The sequence below is a fragment of the Cavia porcellus genome, unplaced genomic scaffold (assembly GCF_034190915.1).
Source record: "Cavia porcellus strain 051 isolate PalLab524CR breed Dunkin Hartley unplaced genomic scaffold, mCavPor4.1 scaffold_7, whole genome shotgun sequence".
Lineage (NCBI taxonomy): Eukaryota > Metazoa > Chordata > Mammalia > Rodentia > Caviidae > Cavia > Cavia porcellus.
The window spans coordinates 55,063,175-55,082,889 of NW_026947490.1; the positions used below are offsets into that span (position 1 = coordinate 55,063,175).

Genomic DNA, 19,715 nt, shown 5'->3' on the forward strand with positions numbered 1-19,715 from the left:
GGGTAGTGATTGTCCCGCCCCCCTGTGGGAGGGGAGCGGGAGGTGCTGTTGCCTTCTCTGGAGCTTCTGGGTCGTCAGAGGCGGAGAGTATGAGGCGAGCTTTGGCTCGGGCGCACCCGGGCTCCGCCGGGGAAGGAGCCGCTGCTGTCGCCGCCGCAGCCGTCGTCGCCGTCTAAGCTGCTGCTCGCGAGGCCCGTCGCGCGGATGGTGCCGGAGGAGTGCGAGGGTTGATCCGGCCGCGTCCCCACCCCGTCCTCCCAGCCCCTGCGCGGTGGTCCCCGCTAGCCCGGCCTCGCCATGTCTCGGGGCGGCTCCTGCCCACACCTGTTGTGGGACGTGAGACGGCGGTCCCTGGGACTGGAGGATCCGTCCCGGTTGCGGAGTCGCTACCTGGGTGAGCCGGGGCGCGGGGCGGGGGCGGAGGCGGAGGTCGCTGCCCGCGTGGGGGAGGGGCGGAGACCCGGACTGTCGCTGGGGTCCCTGGGGGGCCAGGCCGAGGTAGGACCGGGAGATCAACCTACTGAGATAGAGCGGAGGTGGGCGCTGTGTTCTCCTCGACCGGCTGGGGCGTCCGTCCTCCCCTCTGATCCCCGAGGATTGGGGTTCCGCGCCGAAGTCCTAACCTCGGGGGGACCTGCTGCCACCCCTGTCGAGCCGCATAGTCGGGACCAGAGTGACGACTGCACTCCCCCGCCCCCGCCGTTTCGAAGTGTAGGGTTTCGTGCTCCTCTCCCACCCTGGAAAACACACTTGGCATTTCTGTTTCTTACTTGAGCTTCCTGAAAACAACACCCAGCACAGGGAATAGTATTCCACTTTCTTCTCCTTTTGTGATAACATGATTTGGGGAGGCTTCTAGGTCACGCGGGAGTCAACTAAAAAGTCAGTGTCTTTAAAGCACACCTACTTAATTTAGAAAGGTTTTCTTTTTTCCCTTCCCCAGTGTGCAATTTAGTTACTTTGCAAAGTAAAAGTGTTTTTTTGTTTTGTTCTGTTTTTTTTCCTTGTCATTTGTTTTTGACTTTTAACAAAAATAGAAAATAGAAGAAAATGAAATCTTAGAGCCAGCGGTTTTGGCTTGAGGAAAATTAAGATTTTTAAGTTCTTTTGCGGGTCTCAATGTATGAATATATTCTCTTTTTAAAAACTGATAAAGCAGAAATCTCAGTGTTGTTCTTTCCCATTTCAATTTCGTATCCTGCCCCTGCGGGGTTGTATTTTCTGTTTCCTGAATATTTTTCTTTCTTTCCTTTTTTTTTTTTGCAGAGCTAGGATTGAAGCAAGGGTCTCATGTGCTGCACAGGGCTCTAAGCACTGAGCTTCATCCCCAGCCTTTTTAATTTTGAAGCCGACTCTTGCTAAGTTGCCCAGCTGGCCTTTGGCCTGAAACTTGGGATTCTCTTGTCTCAGTCTCCTGAGGACCTGTGATTACAGGCATGTGCCACCACGCCTTATTTTTTCCGTTCTTATGAGCACATACATACATATGAAATAGTTGGTAAGATAGAGGAAAAAGATTGACATGTATGTATGGTGTCTTAGCCGTTGTTTTGCATACTTGCTTTTTCTGCATACTTGGAGATCCTTCTGTGGCAGTAAAGATAGCTCCTTTGTGACTTGCAAATTATTACATAATATGTAACAGTATGAAGTACCTAGGTGAGTCAATCTTTTTTCTTTAAATGGATGTTCACTGTTACTAGCATCTGTGCATGAACATCCTTGTACTACTTTTGTGCATTGGTTGTAGGAGGAACCTAGAGTGATAAATCATTTTACAGTAAACATTGGCAGAGTGCTTTTTAAAATGATTAACCTAGAAAGGTATGTATGTTGTTTTAGACTTTATTGAGAAAGAACTTAATTTTAGTTTAATAAAATGAATATTAACATTCTTGGGGGTGAATTTATAGTTTGGTCCTTTATTTCAGTTATTTTAGTTTAGACAAGTACTTGTATGTAGGTTTATTTATTAGAACTTCGTAAATCTTTATTTGGAAACTTTGTATGACGGTAGTGAAAAAGACACACAATCCACTTCTAGGGCAGAAGGAGACCAGGAAGAAAGATGATATTTTTAGAGAGTCCCACTTGATCTCCTGCCTGGCTTTCACTCCTGGATAGGAAACATCTTTGTAATTTCACCAACCAGTTCGAGCAGTCTGATTTCTATGATACTCAATCTCAGGCACCTGGCTAGTAGCGTCATCAACCATAACTTCAGGCACCTGAGTACTGGTGTCCCATCACTCAGCTTCATGCCTGTGGGTACTGGTGTTCAGGAGCTCCGTGGCAGCCACTTGGGTACTTGCATCATGGCCTTGGGCGACAGCCAGCTGGGTGCTGCTGTTGTAGGTGGCCTCTCTGGGAGCTGGCTGAAATGGTCAACCGGATTTCTGCTCATCTCAGATACATCCTATTATTAAGGCCACCAAAATATCAGGATCTCAGTGTTGCCTTCAGGATGCCACCAACTCATGTGAAGCAGGGTGTTGGTCACAGTTTTGACCTGTGGGATGTGCTCTCCATTATGGCGAAGAGGATTCAGACAGCAGAAGCCTCACTGTGGGCACAGGGCCTCAGTGATGAGAATGTAGAGCTGGAGGTGGTAGCCTATAGGTTTATATAATGTGTACTTTTAGTTCTGTTCAGCTTTATCAGCATTAATTAAAATATAACAAATCAGGCACTTATTCCCTTGCTACTGTCAGCTTCCTAATGAGAATGGAGTTGATGTGATGGGTGTAGGGGAATACACTGACTCTTATTTATTTGTTTACTTTTAGTTTTGAGACAGGGTCTCAATATGTTGTTGAGGCTGGCCTTGAACCCATAATGTAGCCAGGCTGGCTTCAATTTCTCAGCAATCCTGCTGCCTCAGTCTCCCAATTGCTTGGGTTACAGGTGTGTACCACCATGCCTGCTGAGAGTCCGCTATTAGCCTGAATTACACATTTTCAAATAAATGTGTGTGCCTACAGGTAGTTCTCTGTCTCGTCTATATGGTAACTTGGTACCAGAATTGAACCCAAGACTTTTGGCATGCTAAACACACACTCTACCACTCAGGCATGTCTCTACTCCCTTTTTATTTATTTTTTTGCAGCAGTAGAGATTGAACCCAGGACCTTGCACATTCCGAGCAAGTGCTTTACTACTGAGCCACATTCCTAACCTCTTTATGTCTTGAGATATGGTCTTGGTGAGTTACCCAGCTGGCTTTGAACTTATGATCTTCCTGCCTCAGCCTCTTGAGTGCTGACATTATTGGCATGTATTACTGCATCAGACCATAGTCTTAATTTGATTGTAATCTTTAGTGAGCCTGATGTAAATTTTAATGTAGAGACATCTGTAGGTTTAAATGTTTCAGAATTATTGAGGTACTGTGCACTGCTGGGCCCCAAGGCATATGCCTCTAATTCCAGCGCTCAAGAGGCTGAGGCAAGAGGATCTTTAAAAAAAAAAAAAAACTTTTTATTTTATTTTTAAATTTATTTTTACATTTTTTAAAATTTAATTTTAGCCGGAGATTTAACTCAGCACCACAAGCACCTGTTTGGCAAATGTGAGGTTATGACTTTGATCCCCAGTACCTAAATAAACAAATAAATAAAGTTGAAGAAACTTACAATTTAAAATTTAATTTTAAATAAAACAACAATAAAATGAATCAAAGCAGTGATAAGATAGTAGGAAATCTACAGTAGTTACTATATTGCATATTGTTGTCCTCTAAACAGTTGCTTAGACTTTGGCTTTTGGGTTGCAAAGTCAATCAGTACATTTCTTAGGAATCAGCTGGTTGCTGGAGTGGGGGGTTCTCTCTCTGGCTGCCTTCCTGGTTCTTCCTGGTCCATTCTCAGGAGGATCTTGAGTTATAAGTCAGTCTGAACTACATAGCAAGACTCTGCTTCCAAAAAAAAAAAAAATCCAATACAGATATGGTATACTGTAGAGCAGTGCATTTGAAATTCAGTCATTATTAAAACTCTATAGTGGCACATTTTATTTCCATACTTATGTAGTCCTATATGCCTTATTTAGAAAGAAATGCTTATTTGTATGCATTTCCTATTTCTACTTACATTTCTTGTCATTGGACAGATTTACCCATAACTTGAGTTTACTTTCTAACTTTTCTAAATTAAAAAAACAGTGATTGATTTTAAGGTGCTTTTCTAAGAAAATTGTTTACTGTAAAGTATAAAATAGTATAAAGTTCTTAAGTTATGATTAAGTAACCAGTTATACCTTGTTAATGGAGAACGGACTGTTTATTTTTTGAAATACACATTTTCTAAGTTTAGAAAGTCATTGTCCTTTGAATATCATTAGAGTGAAGTATATGTGAAGTGAACAGATGTGCATTTAGATTACTCTCTAGAGTACCCTGAATACATGTTTTAAATTACCTATGTTGCTGAGTTACAGCTTATTAGAGAAAAGTCAGTGAGTTCTGACTTTTGCCATATTGTTTAAGCCACTGGGGAAAAGTTAATGAAATGTCTGTATATTATTTTTTAGCTTTGAAATCTCAATGAGAGTTGAAAAAAATGTGACGTTCTAGTAGTGGAAAATGACTGTCAAATATAACAAACACTGTAGAGTATATTGATTATTACATCAAAGACATTAACAAATCATAAAAACTATAGACAGTAAAATAACACTACGGTGGATTTCTTTCCTCCTGGTGTGGGGTAAGTCGAGTTCAAAGTGCTTAGAAGTTGTAGACGCTTCTGGTACCATAGAATTTATTTTAGAGGTCAGGGTTTTAAAAATGTGTTGACCATAACTCATGGTAAAAATGCACTTAATTACATGACAACTCGTGATACATGCAGCTAAAATAAAAGATTCTCCGTATGTAAATTTAGCCATACTAGATGGCATGCAGTCTATTTTGTGTTCTGTATCATGTTCTTAAAAATGTTGGTGGTGATCCAGTAGAATACCCACTAATGAGTCTTCACGAGGTTTGCAATGCTGTTTTAGATGACATTATTTTTTGCAATTTGCTTATTGAGTGTTATTCAGTATGAATATTGAGTGTTACTCAATATGAATATTGAGTGTTATTCAGTATGAATATTCAGTATGAGGGTGAGTAGATTTAATAAGGATTAAACACTGGCGATGGCTTACAAGAAAGATATAAATAGTGAACTTTCATTTACACTTTAGAAAGAATAACTAGGGTAGGACATGTTTTACATCCTCATTTTTTGAGTAAATATCTGCTCTGAAATTGCTGGGTTGTGTATATGATAAATGTATTTTATTTTATAAGAAGCTGCCACACTTTTCCAAAATAATTGTACCATACTGCATTCCCTCCTGTAGTGTGTGAGATTTCTAATTGTTCCATTTTCTCCTCATCAGTTAGTATAGTGAAGTTTCCTAGCTTCAGCCTTTCCTAGGAGATGTAGAAGCATATTATTGCTTTAGCTTGCATTTCCTTAATGGTTGATGATGCTGTGTCATTTTGTATCTATATACTTAGCAGTATTTAAGTTTACCTTTCTATATTATAGTAATCTTTTATTCTGTATAGTCTTGGTTAAGTCCTTAATCAAATATGTATTATAGAGATATTTTCTTCCAGTTTGTGTCTTTTTTTTAACACTAAGTCCATACATTCTGTGTCCTAATTACAGTCTGTCTAATCCAACACAGATTTTTTTTTTTAATTTAAAGAAAAACAAAACAAAATAGAAAACGGGCAGAAATAGTACATACTTTCAAAGAAAAGAAATAGTAATAAATCACTAGCTGATGTATACATATTGTTCCCCTATACACAGTTGTTCAAAGTACACAAGTGGAAAATATAAATGGGAATTCAACCAGGGAGACTGCAAACAGTTCTGTTCAACTATCCAACAAAAACTAAGTATTATGGCTATTAATCCTATACACTTAGACATGTACACATTTATCCGTATCTTCATTTATGTTGAGGCCTAGCACAACTTATTAGATTAAAATACTTCTGAACAAAGATTAATAATATTGCTGGATTTCACATCATAACACTCCAGGATCAGGATTGGGTACTGCAGTGCCACTTTTTTTCCTTCAAATTTTTTGTTCATTTCATCATGTGTCATCAGATCAGTTCTCATAAACTGTTTATAGGTTTTACGTAAGCATGAGTTTTAAAATGTATTTCTATCCTTTCTACATTAGAGAGAGAAACATAACAAAGCAGGACAGAACTAAACTTTTTCCTGTAGACATATAAAACTAAGAAGACATATAAATCTGCTGTATAAGGAGTTCTACCATGGTCACTGTGCTTATTTCTTGTTATCAACAGAATTGGCTATATCATCAGATAAAGTATAATTGAACATATCAGTACATAACAGGATTAACAGAAATGCAACTTTATAGATAGTGTAGAGCTACAAAAACAGGTAGTAATCAAATCAGAATGGATATGGTAGTGAATCATTGTCGTTTTCAGTATAGTTGTCTGTACTCCTCAATTTGATACCATTAACCTTACAGTTTTGAATAAAATCTGTCTATAATAAGCAGCAATCAAGTCAGATTTAACTAATATCAGTCATGATACAACAGTATAAGTAATACAGGGATCCTGATTGAGTTAATAGGAAATTAAAGATGTCCTCTGTGCTATGGACAGCTGTCTGCTCCTCAGATTCAGTGCTTGTATGCAAACTAGGACGGAACAATTTCCAACTAAACAGAGTGGTGCGAGTAATAGGGATTTTAATTCCTGATACACTATTAGCTGTATCTTCTGCTGGTTTTTTTTTTTTTTTTTTTGAAGACTGTTCCTTCCCTTTACTCCCCCAGAATGAACTGTGTATTTTTGGGTCTCCCCAACACTCACGGTTTTATATTGGTGGGGCAACCTGCTATTTACCTAAGCAACACAGATTTTTTAAATTGCTTTTTCCCCAGAAGTTTTGCATTTCATCTCTTATATTTAGGTCTACCAATAATTTTGAATAATTTTTTACACAGTGTCAAGCTTTGTTTCTTTGTATGTTAGTATACACTTAATTCAGCACTGTTTGCAAAAACATTTTTTTCTCTCAGGTGAAAATCAGTTGACTGTAAATAAGTCCATTTCTCAGCCACATTTCATTCATGTAGTCATCTGTTCTTGTGCTGGCACTTCATGTCCTTATGTTGAATGTCAAAAACAGTGGTGTGATAGATTGAACTTGATCTCCATCTTTCTGGTTCCATGTAAATTTTATATACAACTCTGTCAGTTTCTACAAAAAAAAGATTTGGGATTTTTATGTTGAATTTACATGTTATTTCAGGAAGAGCTGTCACCTGTACAATATCAAGATTTTTCAAACTGATTCTTTTTTCTTTCTTTGGATTTAGATAATCTTTGATTCTCTCCTCATTGTATTATTTTTTCAGAGTTTAATTTATCCTTAAATATTTAATATTTTTAAAGCTATTTTAAGTGCTGTTATTTTTATATTTCAATATCCACTTATTTGTTGCATGTAGACATATTGTTCTGGATTATTTTATTTTTTACTGTACTAGGGATTGAATCAAGGGATTCACAGATGCTCTACAGCTGAGCTGCATTGCCAGCCTTTTTATTTTTTATTCTGAGATGGTTTCTTTAAGTTTCTCAGTCTGCTCTGGAACTTGTGTTTCTCCTGCCTCAGCCTGTTGAGTCTCAGGTTTTACAAGTATGTGCCACTCTGCCTGGCATAATGGTTTTTTTTTTTTTATATATTCTATAATACTGCTCTTACGAGTTTGTGTAAATTTTTTTTGTGCAGATATTTGAGCATTTTACATAGACCACTATGTCACTGCACACTGCACATTATAGTACATTTCATGTTCTTTCCTCTGTATTCTTTTATTTCATAGGTCTCAGTAGAATCTTGAATGGAAATAGAGTAGCCATCTTACTTCATTCCTTATTTTAGGTGGAAAAGGTTATTCACTTTTGTGTATGTTATTAACCTAAGTTTTTAGTTGATGTTCTTTATCAGATCAAGGAGATTCTTTTCTATTCCTAGATTGCTGAGAGATTTGTCATGACTGGCTGGTGACTTTTGTCAAGTTTTTTATTTTGTTGCATCTATTGAATGATACTATGATTTTTGTTTTACTGATTCTGTCTTTGTAATATATTCACATATTGACTGATTTTCCAGTGTTGAGTCAACATAATTCTTGGCCTGAATCTCACTGGTCATGGCAATTTGTCATTTACATATTGCCGATTTAAATCTTACAAAGAATTTTGGGTTGATATTCATAAAAAATAATAGTTCGTAGTTTTGTTATAGTAGTTACACCTGATTTTGATGGCAGGGTATTGCTGAGTGTAAGAACAAGCTAGGATGTGTTCTCTTTTTCTAAAGAGTTTGTGTAGATTGCAATTACTTTTTTCTCCAATGCTTATTGGATGTCATCATTGAAACCACCTGGACTTGAAGTTTTCCTCATGAAAAGTTTTAATGCTTTTAACAATTTTAAGGTAATTGTAGATGTATATATAATTAAATAATACAGGGAGATACTATATGACCTTCAGACAGTCCCCCTCAATGGTAACATCTTTTGCAGTATAATAACCAGGAAACTTGACATAGATGTACTTTATGAGCCTTCCTATTTTATAATGTTACTCCTGTGTAGTTTTTTTTTGTCTTTTTCATTTTTGTCGGTACCAGGGATCGAACTCACGACCGCCTGCTTGTAAGGCAGGTGCTTATGCCGCTGAGCTAAACCCCCAGCCCCTCCTGTGTAGTTTTATGCAGTTTAAACTTTCAATTAATTTTAGTAGACTGTTTATTTTAGTTAATTTTAATAGATCATGAGGTTAAATCAAAACATTTCTATCACAAGGATCATTTCTGATGCCCTTTAAGAGCCAAAATTAAATTTTTCTCTCACTACCACTCATTCATGATTCTATTTTCCTTTTTTTTTGGTGTCTGTCCAGCCTTCTATTTTCTATCTTTATAATTCTGTCACTTCAGGAACGTTAGCGGGTATGGGGGTGTACACCTGTGATCCTTGTTACTTGGGAGGCTGAGGTGGCAGGGTCACGTAATTGCTCAAGTTTGAGACCAGTCTGGGAAGCAGCATAATGAGACTCTGTTACAGAAAAATGTTGCATGCATACTTCATGTATGTGACCTGATAAATGACCATATGTGAGCTTTTAAGAGTGGATTTTTCACTCAGCATAGTTGTTTTGAGACTCGTCCAATGTGTTTGCATGTATTAGTAGTTTATTTCTTGCTGCCTTTGAGTAATGTTCTTTAATATTGGTATGATTGTTTAATGATTCACCCATTGTTGAGTATTTGGATTGTTTCTCACTTTTTTTTTGACCAAGAACAAAAATTGTTAATATTTATGTACAGTTTGTTGTATGGACATTTCTCTGTATCCGCTCCAGAATTTGGCACATTTTTTATAGCCATTGTTATAAGTATGTAATGATGTCTCATTGGTTCTATTTTTATTAATACATGTTCGTGATATGTAATAAACACATTCATTGTGAGGAATTGGTACATACAAATACCACATCTTGAGCCTTTTTGCTTCCTGTTTCTTTCCTCCTCATCTTTTCCCATCCTCAGATCCCCTTCCCATCCACATAGTCTGTTTCCTTGCTTCCTATCATCTTTTATTTTATTTATTTATTTATTTATTTATTTTTTATCGGTACTGGGGATTGAACTCACGACCACCTGCTTGCAAGGCAGGTGCTTATGCCGCTGAGCTAAATCCCCAGCCCCCATCTTTTATTTTGTTTTTTAAATTATTTATACATGGAGTTGTCATATCAGAGAAACTATGATATTTAACCTTCTGTGTCTGATTTATTTTACTTAATATTATGTCTAATTGGTTTAAAATTGCATTTCTGTAGTGGCTAATGGTGTTCAATAGGTTTTCATGTGCTTATTTGCCAGCTTCAATGAAATGTTTTAATACCTTTTCCTCATTTTCTAATTGGATTTTTTTCAGCTGTTGGGTTTTGAGAATTCTTTATGTATGTTAAGCACTAGCCCTTTATAAATAGATGGTTTCCAAATACTTTCTCTAGGACTAGTTTATCTTTTGTTCATAGCAAAGAGTCTGGTAGGGTGAAAGTTTTACTTTTTTTACTTTGTTATTTTTTAGACAAGGTCTTATTGGCTGTCCTTGAGCTCAGATTGTCTTGCGTCAGCCTGTTGAGGGCTGGGATTGTAGACATAAACCACCACCCCCATCCAAGGATTTTAATTTTGGGGAGGTCCAATTTTGCTGTTTTTTCTTTCTTTCTTAGTGCACTTTTGGTACTTCATTTAAGAAATTTTACACTATTACAGGATCTTGAGGAGTTGTTTCCTGTGTATTTTTCCTAAAACTTTATGGTTTTCACATATAAGCCGAGGAATCATTTCAAATTAATTGCTGTATGAGGAGTGAGAATTAGCTTGAAATTCATTTTGTACTTTATTTTGGGGTGTCCACTTACTCTTAACAAGTTACTCAGCTTTTTGAAAATTTGTATTTTCTTCAGTGAATTGTTTTTTTTTTTTAACCTTTGTTGGAAAACAGTTGAGCATAGTTGTGTGTATATAATTCTGAGTTCTCTGTTCTGTTGATTTCTGTATGTAGTTCTCTACAAATATCATACTGTCTTGTTTCTGTAGCGATATTATATAGGAGGCTTCACATTAGGGTAGAGTGATTTCTCCTTCATTTTTGTCTCAGTCTTTTGGAAAATTGTAACTGAGATGGGTGTTCTATGTGAAATGTAACTGACATGGGTGTTCTGTAGGAAAAGCCCTGTTTGTCATGGACCTAAATATACAGTTGGCCCAGGATTTGAAGAAGTTAAGCAGATCCTTGGGCAAGTTGGGGCAGCAGCGATCAGGCCCAGTCGCTGCCCTTCCAGCAAGGTGTGAAAACAGATAAGAGCAGTGTTTGTGAACCTTGTAAGCATCTGCTCCAGCCTGCGCATAAAAACTAATATGGATGTTGCGTGTGTCCTCCAATCCTTGTGTGAGAATGACTGACTCATTCTAACCAGAAACATACAGGGAAGGAATTTCGGGAAATGTAGTTTAAAAGTCTAGCTGAGAGGTTAATTCACTCGAGAACCACTGCACTTAACTCTTTCGCTTGTTCAGTGTAAGCAGTGTGGTAGGAATGAGTGGGGATTTCCTGCCTTTCCCTTAAAGAGAGATGGTTTGTTTCCCTTCTTTCAGGGCACTCTGCCTTTTCCAAAAGAGGAGTGAGCCGTGAGTCTGCTGAGGGTCTGTTTGCTAGGGTTTCCCTCAGAGCCTGGAGGCGTTTGCTTCCCAGGAAGGAATGACTGGAAAGGGAGTGGAGCTTATAGGTCCTTGCCCAGTTTCTCTCAGGTTTCCTGCCCTGTTTTCAGTCTCTTAGGAGAACTTGGTGGAAGGAAGCTCATGGAAAAAGCTGGTGACTTGAGTGTAGACTTGCTTGGCTCCAGTTCCCACAGACTCTAAACCATTCATTTAGCCTACTTTAGACCTATAGCATCCATTTGCATTGCCATCGCGTTCTTCTTGCATACTAAAGTGTAGTGCCAAAGAGGAAACAGTTCTGTGTCCCACTGCGCCTTAGACTTGTACCTGTGGTGTTTGTTTCTCCTGGTTATCTGGTAACCAAGGAGGATCATTTTTTAAGAAGATGGCAGCTAGCTGTGACAGATATGACTATGGCATCATGAAAAATGTACCTTGAAAGCGGCCATTAAATTTACTAATCACTTGTGATTTCTAATAACAGGGCTAATGGAGAAGGGAGCAAAAGGGGCCGCTGTGGTTGAAAGGTTTGTGGTGCTCTGAGGTGACAGCACTGAGGTGGGAACCTCTGGGAGGTGAGTAGATCTAGCACAGGTGGAGCCTCCGTTAGTGGAATCAGTGTCCTGAGAAGAGACGCTGATGAGCTTGTTTGTGGTGTCTGCCATGTGGACGTACAGTGAGAAGGTGCACTGCGGTCCAGAGGGAACTGACCCTCCTTGGTCACCAAACCTGCCCGTGTTTGATCTTGGACTCTATCCACTGGTCACCTGAGGTACATTTTGGTTATCTGTGAGCTACTCGATCTAAGACATTTGTTGCAGCAGCCTGAATGAACCAAGAGCAGGCCAGTGGACCGAAGGAAAGGTGTTCCATTGAGGTGGGAAAGGCAACATGTGTAGATGACTGGGAGTGTAGCATTAAAAGTGGCTCAAAGGATAATATTCTGAAATAAAATTGAAATAAAATTTCTGTTAAAGTGCTTTCATAACCTTATTTCTGTTTCACCAGCCTATTCTTTTTGCTTTGCCAGTTATGTTAACCCCTTTGATGAAGACATACATTAAAAAAACTTCATCTCTTTTCAGACAGTATTAGCTTAGACCAGTGGTGGCGAACCTGTGGCACGGGTGCCGCCATGGGCACACAGAGCCCTTTCTGTCAGCACGTGAGCCAAGTTATTTTTTCTAAACAGGTTTAATTGCAGTGTTGGCTTTTGGGGACGAGTGAGTGGGTTTGGGCTATAGTTTGGGCACTCAGACTCTGAAAGAGTTACCACCGGTGACTTAGAACAGTCTCCATGTACATGGTGAGAGAGCGAATTTTAAGTGTCTGGCACCATTAGAAGTTTTTACATATGCAAATTTCCCCTCATAATAAATACATAAAGTTCATACTATTATTCCTACTTTTACAAATATAAAACTGAGGCTCTGAGAAATTGTTTTGCCCAGCCTAAGTGTAATATGGTCCAAGTTAGATATTTTTATCTATGCCTAACATTTCTTGTCCCAAGCAGCTAATAATGTGGTAAGGGAGATGCATGTAAATAAATTACAAAGCTGTTTAGTAAGTTAGATGACCATTAAAAATGAGCAATGGCTCTATGTTTATTGTCACTGAAAGATGTTCATGTATTTATTGAGGAAAGTACAAGTTAGAGAATAGAATAGAGATTATGATCCCAATTATTTATTCACTAATTCAGCAAATATATTTGAATACTTTGAGCTTCTGTTCTATCACTTGGAGTGCTTGAATAAACAAGAGTGTCCTTCTTAACGGAGTTTACAGTGTTAGGCTGTCAGAGTTAGAGATGAAATTTTAAGAGGGAAATTGGTATCAGAAGTCACAGCAGTAAGTTCGTAACAAATGTATTATGGTTAAGAAGGGGATATTTCCCTCCATCTGCTCTCATTTTTGCCTATCTTGTAAGCAGGGACACCTAGCTGCTTTATTTGAAACTTATTTCAGTGAATTTAGTGAACAATTTGGAAGATGTAATATATCCAGAGGTAGAGGGCAAGTTTGTTCATTGTCTAGTACAAGAAAAATCATATCTTCTGAGCTGGGTGTAGAGGCTTATGTCTGTAGTCCCAACGCTTGGGAGACTGAGGCAGGAGGATCACCTTGATTTCAATGCCACCTGTGTCATCCCTATATCAGACAAACAAATCATCTGGGTAAAGGTTAGGCAAGTTAGTTTGATAAAAGGTTCAGATTCCTCCATCCTCAAACCCATCCTGTGTCTAGCCCTCACTCAGGCCTCCTCTCAGGAACCAATGTAAGCCTAAGCTTACACCGCTTGTGTGCTGTGGGTGGTAAAATGTTTTGCTTCTGACTTCAGTGTTTTGTGTCTTCTGCCAGTATCCAAGAAATGATGGCAGGCTAATTGGCTGTCTCGCAAATAGGCCAGACCTGTCCCAATTTATAAAAACATTCAGTTACGAGTTGACTTTTATTTTGAGATAGCTCAGCTTTTTAAACTCAGGTTTCATGTCTTATGGGTCTTAGCTTCTAGGAGCACACTGTGTGGGATGGATGTCTCTATGACACAATTTCATCTCCCCAGTTACATGAAAACCTCATTGAGTACCATTTAGCTGTGTCCTGTCTCAGTGCGTGTTTACAGGTATACATTTCGTCCAGAAGAGTTCTTGCCAGAAGAACTCGCTCTGTCTTCTGTTCTTTTGTGTCCACCACCATTTTCCCTACACTAAAATGGCTAGCTCTGAATTTTCAAGCCCAGTTTTAAGAAATTGAAAAGCAAGTTTTTCATATTTTAGCATCTTAATGAGTTCTGATTGCCATCATATTGTTAATTTTAATATTTTATTAATTCTTATAACTCAGCGGAATTACCAACCTTGCCCTTTGGCCAAAAAGCAAATGAATTTTTTTTTTTTTTTTTTTTTTTTTGATACTGGGAATCAAACTCACAACCTCCTAAGCGACAGGCAGGCACTGTGCTGCTGAGCTATATCCATGGCCCAGCAAATGAATTTTTAAAACAATGTTTCCAGTAGTTCATAACTTTTTTTTTTTCTGTACTCTTCCACACCAAGTTCATAACTTTTTAGAACTGAAAATCAAATATGAAGGTTTCTTATACAGAGTACTTATGAAAACACTTTACTGAATTTTAGGTTGTTTTATTCTAGTAAATTTAGGAGTGACTGAGGATCCTTCTCACAAATTTCTTTTATTAACCTGTATGTTTATTATCCTTTACCTAGCTAGCTTCCAGTTAAGAATAAGAAGGAATAAAATAAGTTTGGCTCTACGAGGATTTTGATCTTTATACTGAAGAGCAAGAAAATATAGTAGATAAATTTGTTCTTTGGGACAATATACCGAAAGCATTTTAATTGATTTAACTTGAGAGCTTATCAACCTGGTTACTTACCTATTGCTCTTTGTTATAAAGTCAGGTGCCTTTGGTTACAACTTCTGAATAAACATGCCTTCAGGTGCCTCTTTGGTAAAGATGATTCATTTCTTAGAGGGAGGCATTCTTTTTTTCAAAGAAGGAACTTTAATCTATTTTTGCAGTATTTTAACTGTTGCGCTGTTGGTGGCACTTAGGTGATTTTATTTCACCCTTGTAAAGTTAACTAAAATCAAGAGGTGTTTAAAAATCAGTGACATTGTATTATTGTTGTTTGCCATCATGTTTAAAGTTGAAAATGGTGCCAATGACTGCTGCAAGCTCGAGGCCAGCCTGGGTTACACCAAGACCAACCTGAACTACATAGTGAGACCCTGCTCAATACCAAAACAAAACAGAACAAACAAACCAACCATTGAAATCCTTACCTCACCATTGCCTGCTTTTATCCCCATTCCCTGGCAGTACTTTCACTGGCACAGTGCTTACTGTCTTTATCCTTTTATGAGGGAAGGAGTTTTTGTTTCATCACTGTGTTTCTAACATCTAGAACATTAACTAGAACAGTATGAGTACTAAATAAGTATCTGTGGAACGAATGGAAAAAAAATGTGAGTGGTCCAGACACTGTGCTACGCTCCTTTTGTTCTCTAATCAGAAAGGAGATACGCTAATGCTGAAACTAGGACTTGGAGGTTGTGTGCCCAATTATCGTGGTGGAGCTGACATTGCAGCTTGGCTCTACCTTACACCAGATCCTCAGCTCTTAACTCAGTGTGATACATTTCTGAACATTAGATTGTGTGATTTATTTAGTTCTTTCTTTCTTTTTAAACAGGAAGAAAGGAGTTTATCCAAAGATTGAAACTTGAAGCAACCCTCAATGTGCACGATGGCTGTGTAAGTAATGGTTAATTCTCAACCATGAAGGGCTTTAGTAATGTGTTTACATATTTGACAAAGTGTCCCAACCCTTCTAGAAGGATTGTGACTAATGAGGTGAAAATAAAGATTTATATTAAAGCATAAAAGTATATTTGAATTTAGAGAAATATGTGCAGGGTTTTTTGAAGTGCAGGTGAATGCTGTAACAGTAAAGGGCTCCATCTCATTCACTGTGCTGAAGCTGCTTTTGTGGATGTTACCAATGTCTCCAGATCTAGTAGTAACTTCTCAGAAACTTTAGCTATCATTTGAACATACTTTTTTTTTCTTAAAGACTTTTTGTACTGATACCATATTCTCTTGCTTTTCTTCTTTTCCTAGTGACTGGCTCTTGTATGTCTTCTTACCTCTTGGCCTTCAAATGACAGCTGGATAAAAGCTATACTGTAGGCCCTTCCACTGCCTTTTCTCTCTAGCACTTAGTGAGCCAGTCCAGTCCATGGCTAAAAATGATGTGCCTTTCATCTCTTCACAGACACCTCTTCATGTATCCAACTGCACTTAACATTTGCAGTTGTGGGGGCTGAGGATTTAGCTCAGCGGCATAAGCGCCTGCCTTGCAAGCAGGCAGTTGTGAGTTTGATCCCTGGTATCGATAAAAAACGAAAAAGCCAAAAAAAAAAAAAAAAAAAAAAAAAAAACCATTTGCAGTGTATATCTCATTTGGCACCCTATATTTAACAGGTCCCAAACTGGACCCTTTTCTCTTTAATCTTTATTATAAAAATGTCTGATATAATTTTCATATATTTCCTGGATTTAGAGTATCATGATTTTGTCACATTTTTTAAATTTCAGTTTTCTTTTTCTATTATATTTTTATTAATGCCTGTTAATATCATAGAGGATTGCATTTCAGTGTCTTTTCTATGTGTAGAGCATATTTTGATCATACTCATCTCATTTCTCTCCAAGTATTTACATATACTCTTACTTCCCTTCCTCTTCTTCTGTCTAATAACAGTTTCCTTCCACTTTCATGCCATTTTTAAAAAATTTCACATACTAAGGAAAAGGTGAATACTTTTTTTTTTTTTTTAATCTGACGTCATTTAACATGATGATTTCCAGTTCCATCCATTTTGCTGCAAGTGACAGTTTCATTCTTTTATCTCTGTCTGTGTGTGTGATACTGGGGATTGACTCAAGGCCTTTCCACTGTACTACATCACCAGCTCTTCTTACATGTTTATTTTGAGACAGGGTCTTGCTAAGTTGCCCAGGCTGTGCTCAAACTTGTGACCTGCCTGCTTCAGCCTCCCAGAGTGCTGGACTTGCAGGTGCATGTAATTATGACTAGCCAATTTTTTCTTTATGGCTGAATGATACTCCATTGTCACTCTTTTACGTTTATCCATTGATGAGTCCCTACCCTAGTTCAGTATCTTGTTGTTGTGAACCGTGCCACAGTAAGCATGAGTATGTTGATACTCTGATAATATGCTGACTTCCTTTGTGTATGTACCAAGTAGTGGTATAACTGAGTCACATTATAGTTCTTAGTTTTTTGAGAAACGTCCGCACTGATTTTCATAACTGCTGTACCAGTTCACATTTTCATCAGCAGTGTAGAAGAGTGTCTCTTCTCCTTCTCACTGGCATTTATTATTTTTTGTGTTCTTGATGATGACTGTTTTGATTGGGGTAAGGTGGAATCTTGTTGATTTGCATTTCCCTAACAGCTAAAGATGTTGAACATTTGTACTCTGAGAGTTATCTGTTTATTTGCCCATTTATTATTTTGGTATTTGTTTTTTGAGATCTTTAGATGTTCCTGTTTTAGAATAGAAACTGGCAAAGATTTTCTCCCATTTTATAGTCTTTTCATTCTGTTGACTGTTTTCCTTGCTTTGCAGAATTTTTAAGATTTGCTATAGTTTCATTTGTTGATTCTTGTTATTATTTCTTATGCTATTGAAGTCCTATTCAGGAAGTCTCCTGTGCCTAATAGCTTCAAGTGTTTCCCCTATGTTTTCTTTTAGCAGCTTCAGAGTTTCAGGACTCATTGTTAGCTCTTTGATCCATTTTGAATTGATTTTTATATAGAATAAATGACAGGGATCTAGTTTCAGTATTCTCTATATGGATATCCAGTTTTCCCAGCACCATTTGTGAAAGAGGCCATCTTCTCCAGTGAATGTTTTTGGCCCATTTGTCAAAAATAAGAGAGTGTAGTTGCATGGCTTTGTTGGTATGGTTTTTTTTTCCCCCTATGTGGGAGGTGCATTTTATTACTTTAGATCCTTCTACAAAAGAGCAAAGCTAAAAACCAAGACCCTGCCAAACAGTGAGAACGTTTCTTGTTTTGGGAACCCCAGGAACAATGCTGAGTCCAGCACCTCACTGTCAGCTGTCAGGGAGGGCCAGAGGGAGAGGCCAGGGCCTCCCCCAGGAGCTAGTGTAGTAGAGCCAGTCAGATCTGAAGGGGCAGTGGTCACTGTCCTGTATGAAGAACCAGCATCAGATTTGGCTGCTGCCCTTTGAGGTCCAGGCTTGAAGGCGCTCCCAGGGGTTCCTGGACAATGTGTGATTTGTATACTGAGGTTCCTGGGTGCTGCCAGGGTCCCCGGCAGCAGCTGCATGGCTGCTGGGGTGGGGCTTCTCGCCCCACTATGGTCACTGCCATCCAGTCCTACAGGATTCATCCCAGCTGCAGTGACTGGAGAGAGCTTTTTTGTATGTTTTCTATTCTATTCTATTGGTCTGTGTGTCTGTTTTTGTTTTTTTTTTTTCCTGGTACTGGATATTGAACTCAGGACTTTTCACTTACCACACAGGTGCTTGTGCCACTACGCTATATCCCCAGTGCCCTGTGTGTCTAGTTTTGTGCCAGTCCCATGCTGACTTTGTGACTATGGCTTTGTAGTAATAGTTTGAAATTAGGTACCTTCCTTCCTCTTTTTGCTTAGGATTACTTTGGCTATTCTGGGTCTCCATATGAATTCTGGTATTTTTTCTAGTTCTGTAACAAATGTCATTGGAGTCTTGGTGGGGATTATATTGAATCTACATTGTTTTTGGTAAGATGACCATTTTAATAATATTAACTGTCAGTCTAGGGACTTTTATCTTTCTGTCTCCTAGGCTTCTTCATTTCTTTTGTTTAGTGTTCCATAATTTTTATGTAGAGTTCTTTTACCTCCTCAGGCCTGGTTTCTAGGGATTTTATTTTTTGAAGCTGTAATGACTGGGATTTTTTTTTTCCTGATTTCTTTTTCAGTGAGTTCCTGGTTAATGTATACAAAAGTTGTTAATTTTCTTTAATGTTGAATTTGTATCCTGCTACCTGCCAGAATTTGTGTTATCAGATCTAGAATTCTTTCAGTGTTGTCTTGAGAGTTTTCTAGGTGTATGATGATAGTAGATCTCTGATTTAGGAACATTTGCATCGCCAACTTTCATAAGTGTACTGTGTAAGATTCATCAGTATACTGTTCAAGATTGACTTTGTCAAATTATCAATGAATCAGACTTCACACTCTCTCAATGTGGAGCTTGTTCATAAGTTGTGGACTTATTGTACATTCAAGTAAGGATATAAAAATAGTTTGACTCTCTATTTGTATCCCTTTTATTTCTCTCACTAATTGCCTAATTGTTCTGAATAAAATTTCAAGTATGATAATGAGTACAAGTGGTGAGAGTGGGATGTAGAATTTTGTTGAATGCTTTTTCTGCATTGAAAAGATTACGTGATGATCGTTATCCTTGACTCTATTTGTGTGATATATTAGGTGTGTCTTGTCTTTTTTTGATATACTGGGGATTGAACCCAGGACTTCCATACTGAACTATGTCCTCAGTCTGTTTTTATATTTTGTTTTGAGACAGAGTCTTGCTAAATCACTAAGTTTTCCAAGCTGGACTCTAAGTCTTAATTCTCCTGCCTCCGCCTCTCAGATTGTATATGATGTTTTTTGATTTCCATTTGTTGAACCATACCTGCATACCTGAATGAAATTATCTTGAAATAGTAAATTGCTGTTTTTAATGTGTAGTTGAATTGTTTGCAAGTGTTAAGGTCTTTACATCTATATTTATCAGAGATACTGTATTATAGTTTTCTTTTTTTGTTGTTGTGTTAC

At 38.1% G+C, this 19,715-nt stretch overlaps 1 protein-coding gene across 11 annotated transcripts in view; it reads left to right on the plus strand.

Moving 5' to 3' along the window:
- Window positions 1-53: 53 nt before the first annotated feature.
- Dcaf6 (DDB1 and CUL4 associated factor 6) overlaps window positions 54-19,715 on the plus strand; it is a 135,853-nt gene continuing 116,191 nt past the window's right edge. For 7 of the 11 annotated variants that reach the window (XM_063253609.1, XM_063253608.1, XM_063253610.1 and 4 more), the window contains exons 1-2: window positions 56-394; window positions 15,524-15,585. In XM_063253609.1, the coding sequence (XP_063109679.1) occupies window positions 298-394; window positions 15,524-15,585 (159 nt within the window). In that variant the 5' untranslated portion in view covers window positions 56-297. Of the gene's footprint in view, window positions 395-11,854; window positions 11,876-15,523; window positions 15,586-19,715 lie in introns of those variants that run through there. The other 4 variants (XM_063253607.1, XM_063253612.1, XM_063253617.1 and 1 more) reach the window with 4 other exon arrangements.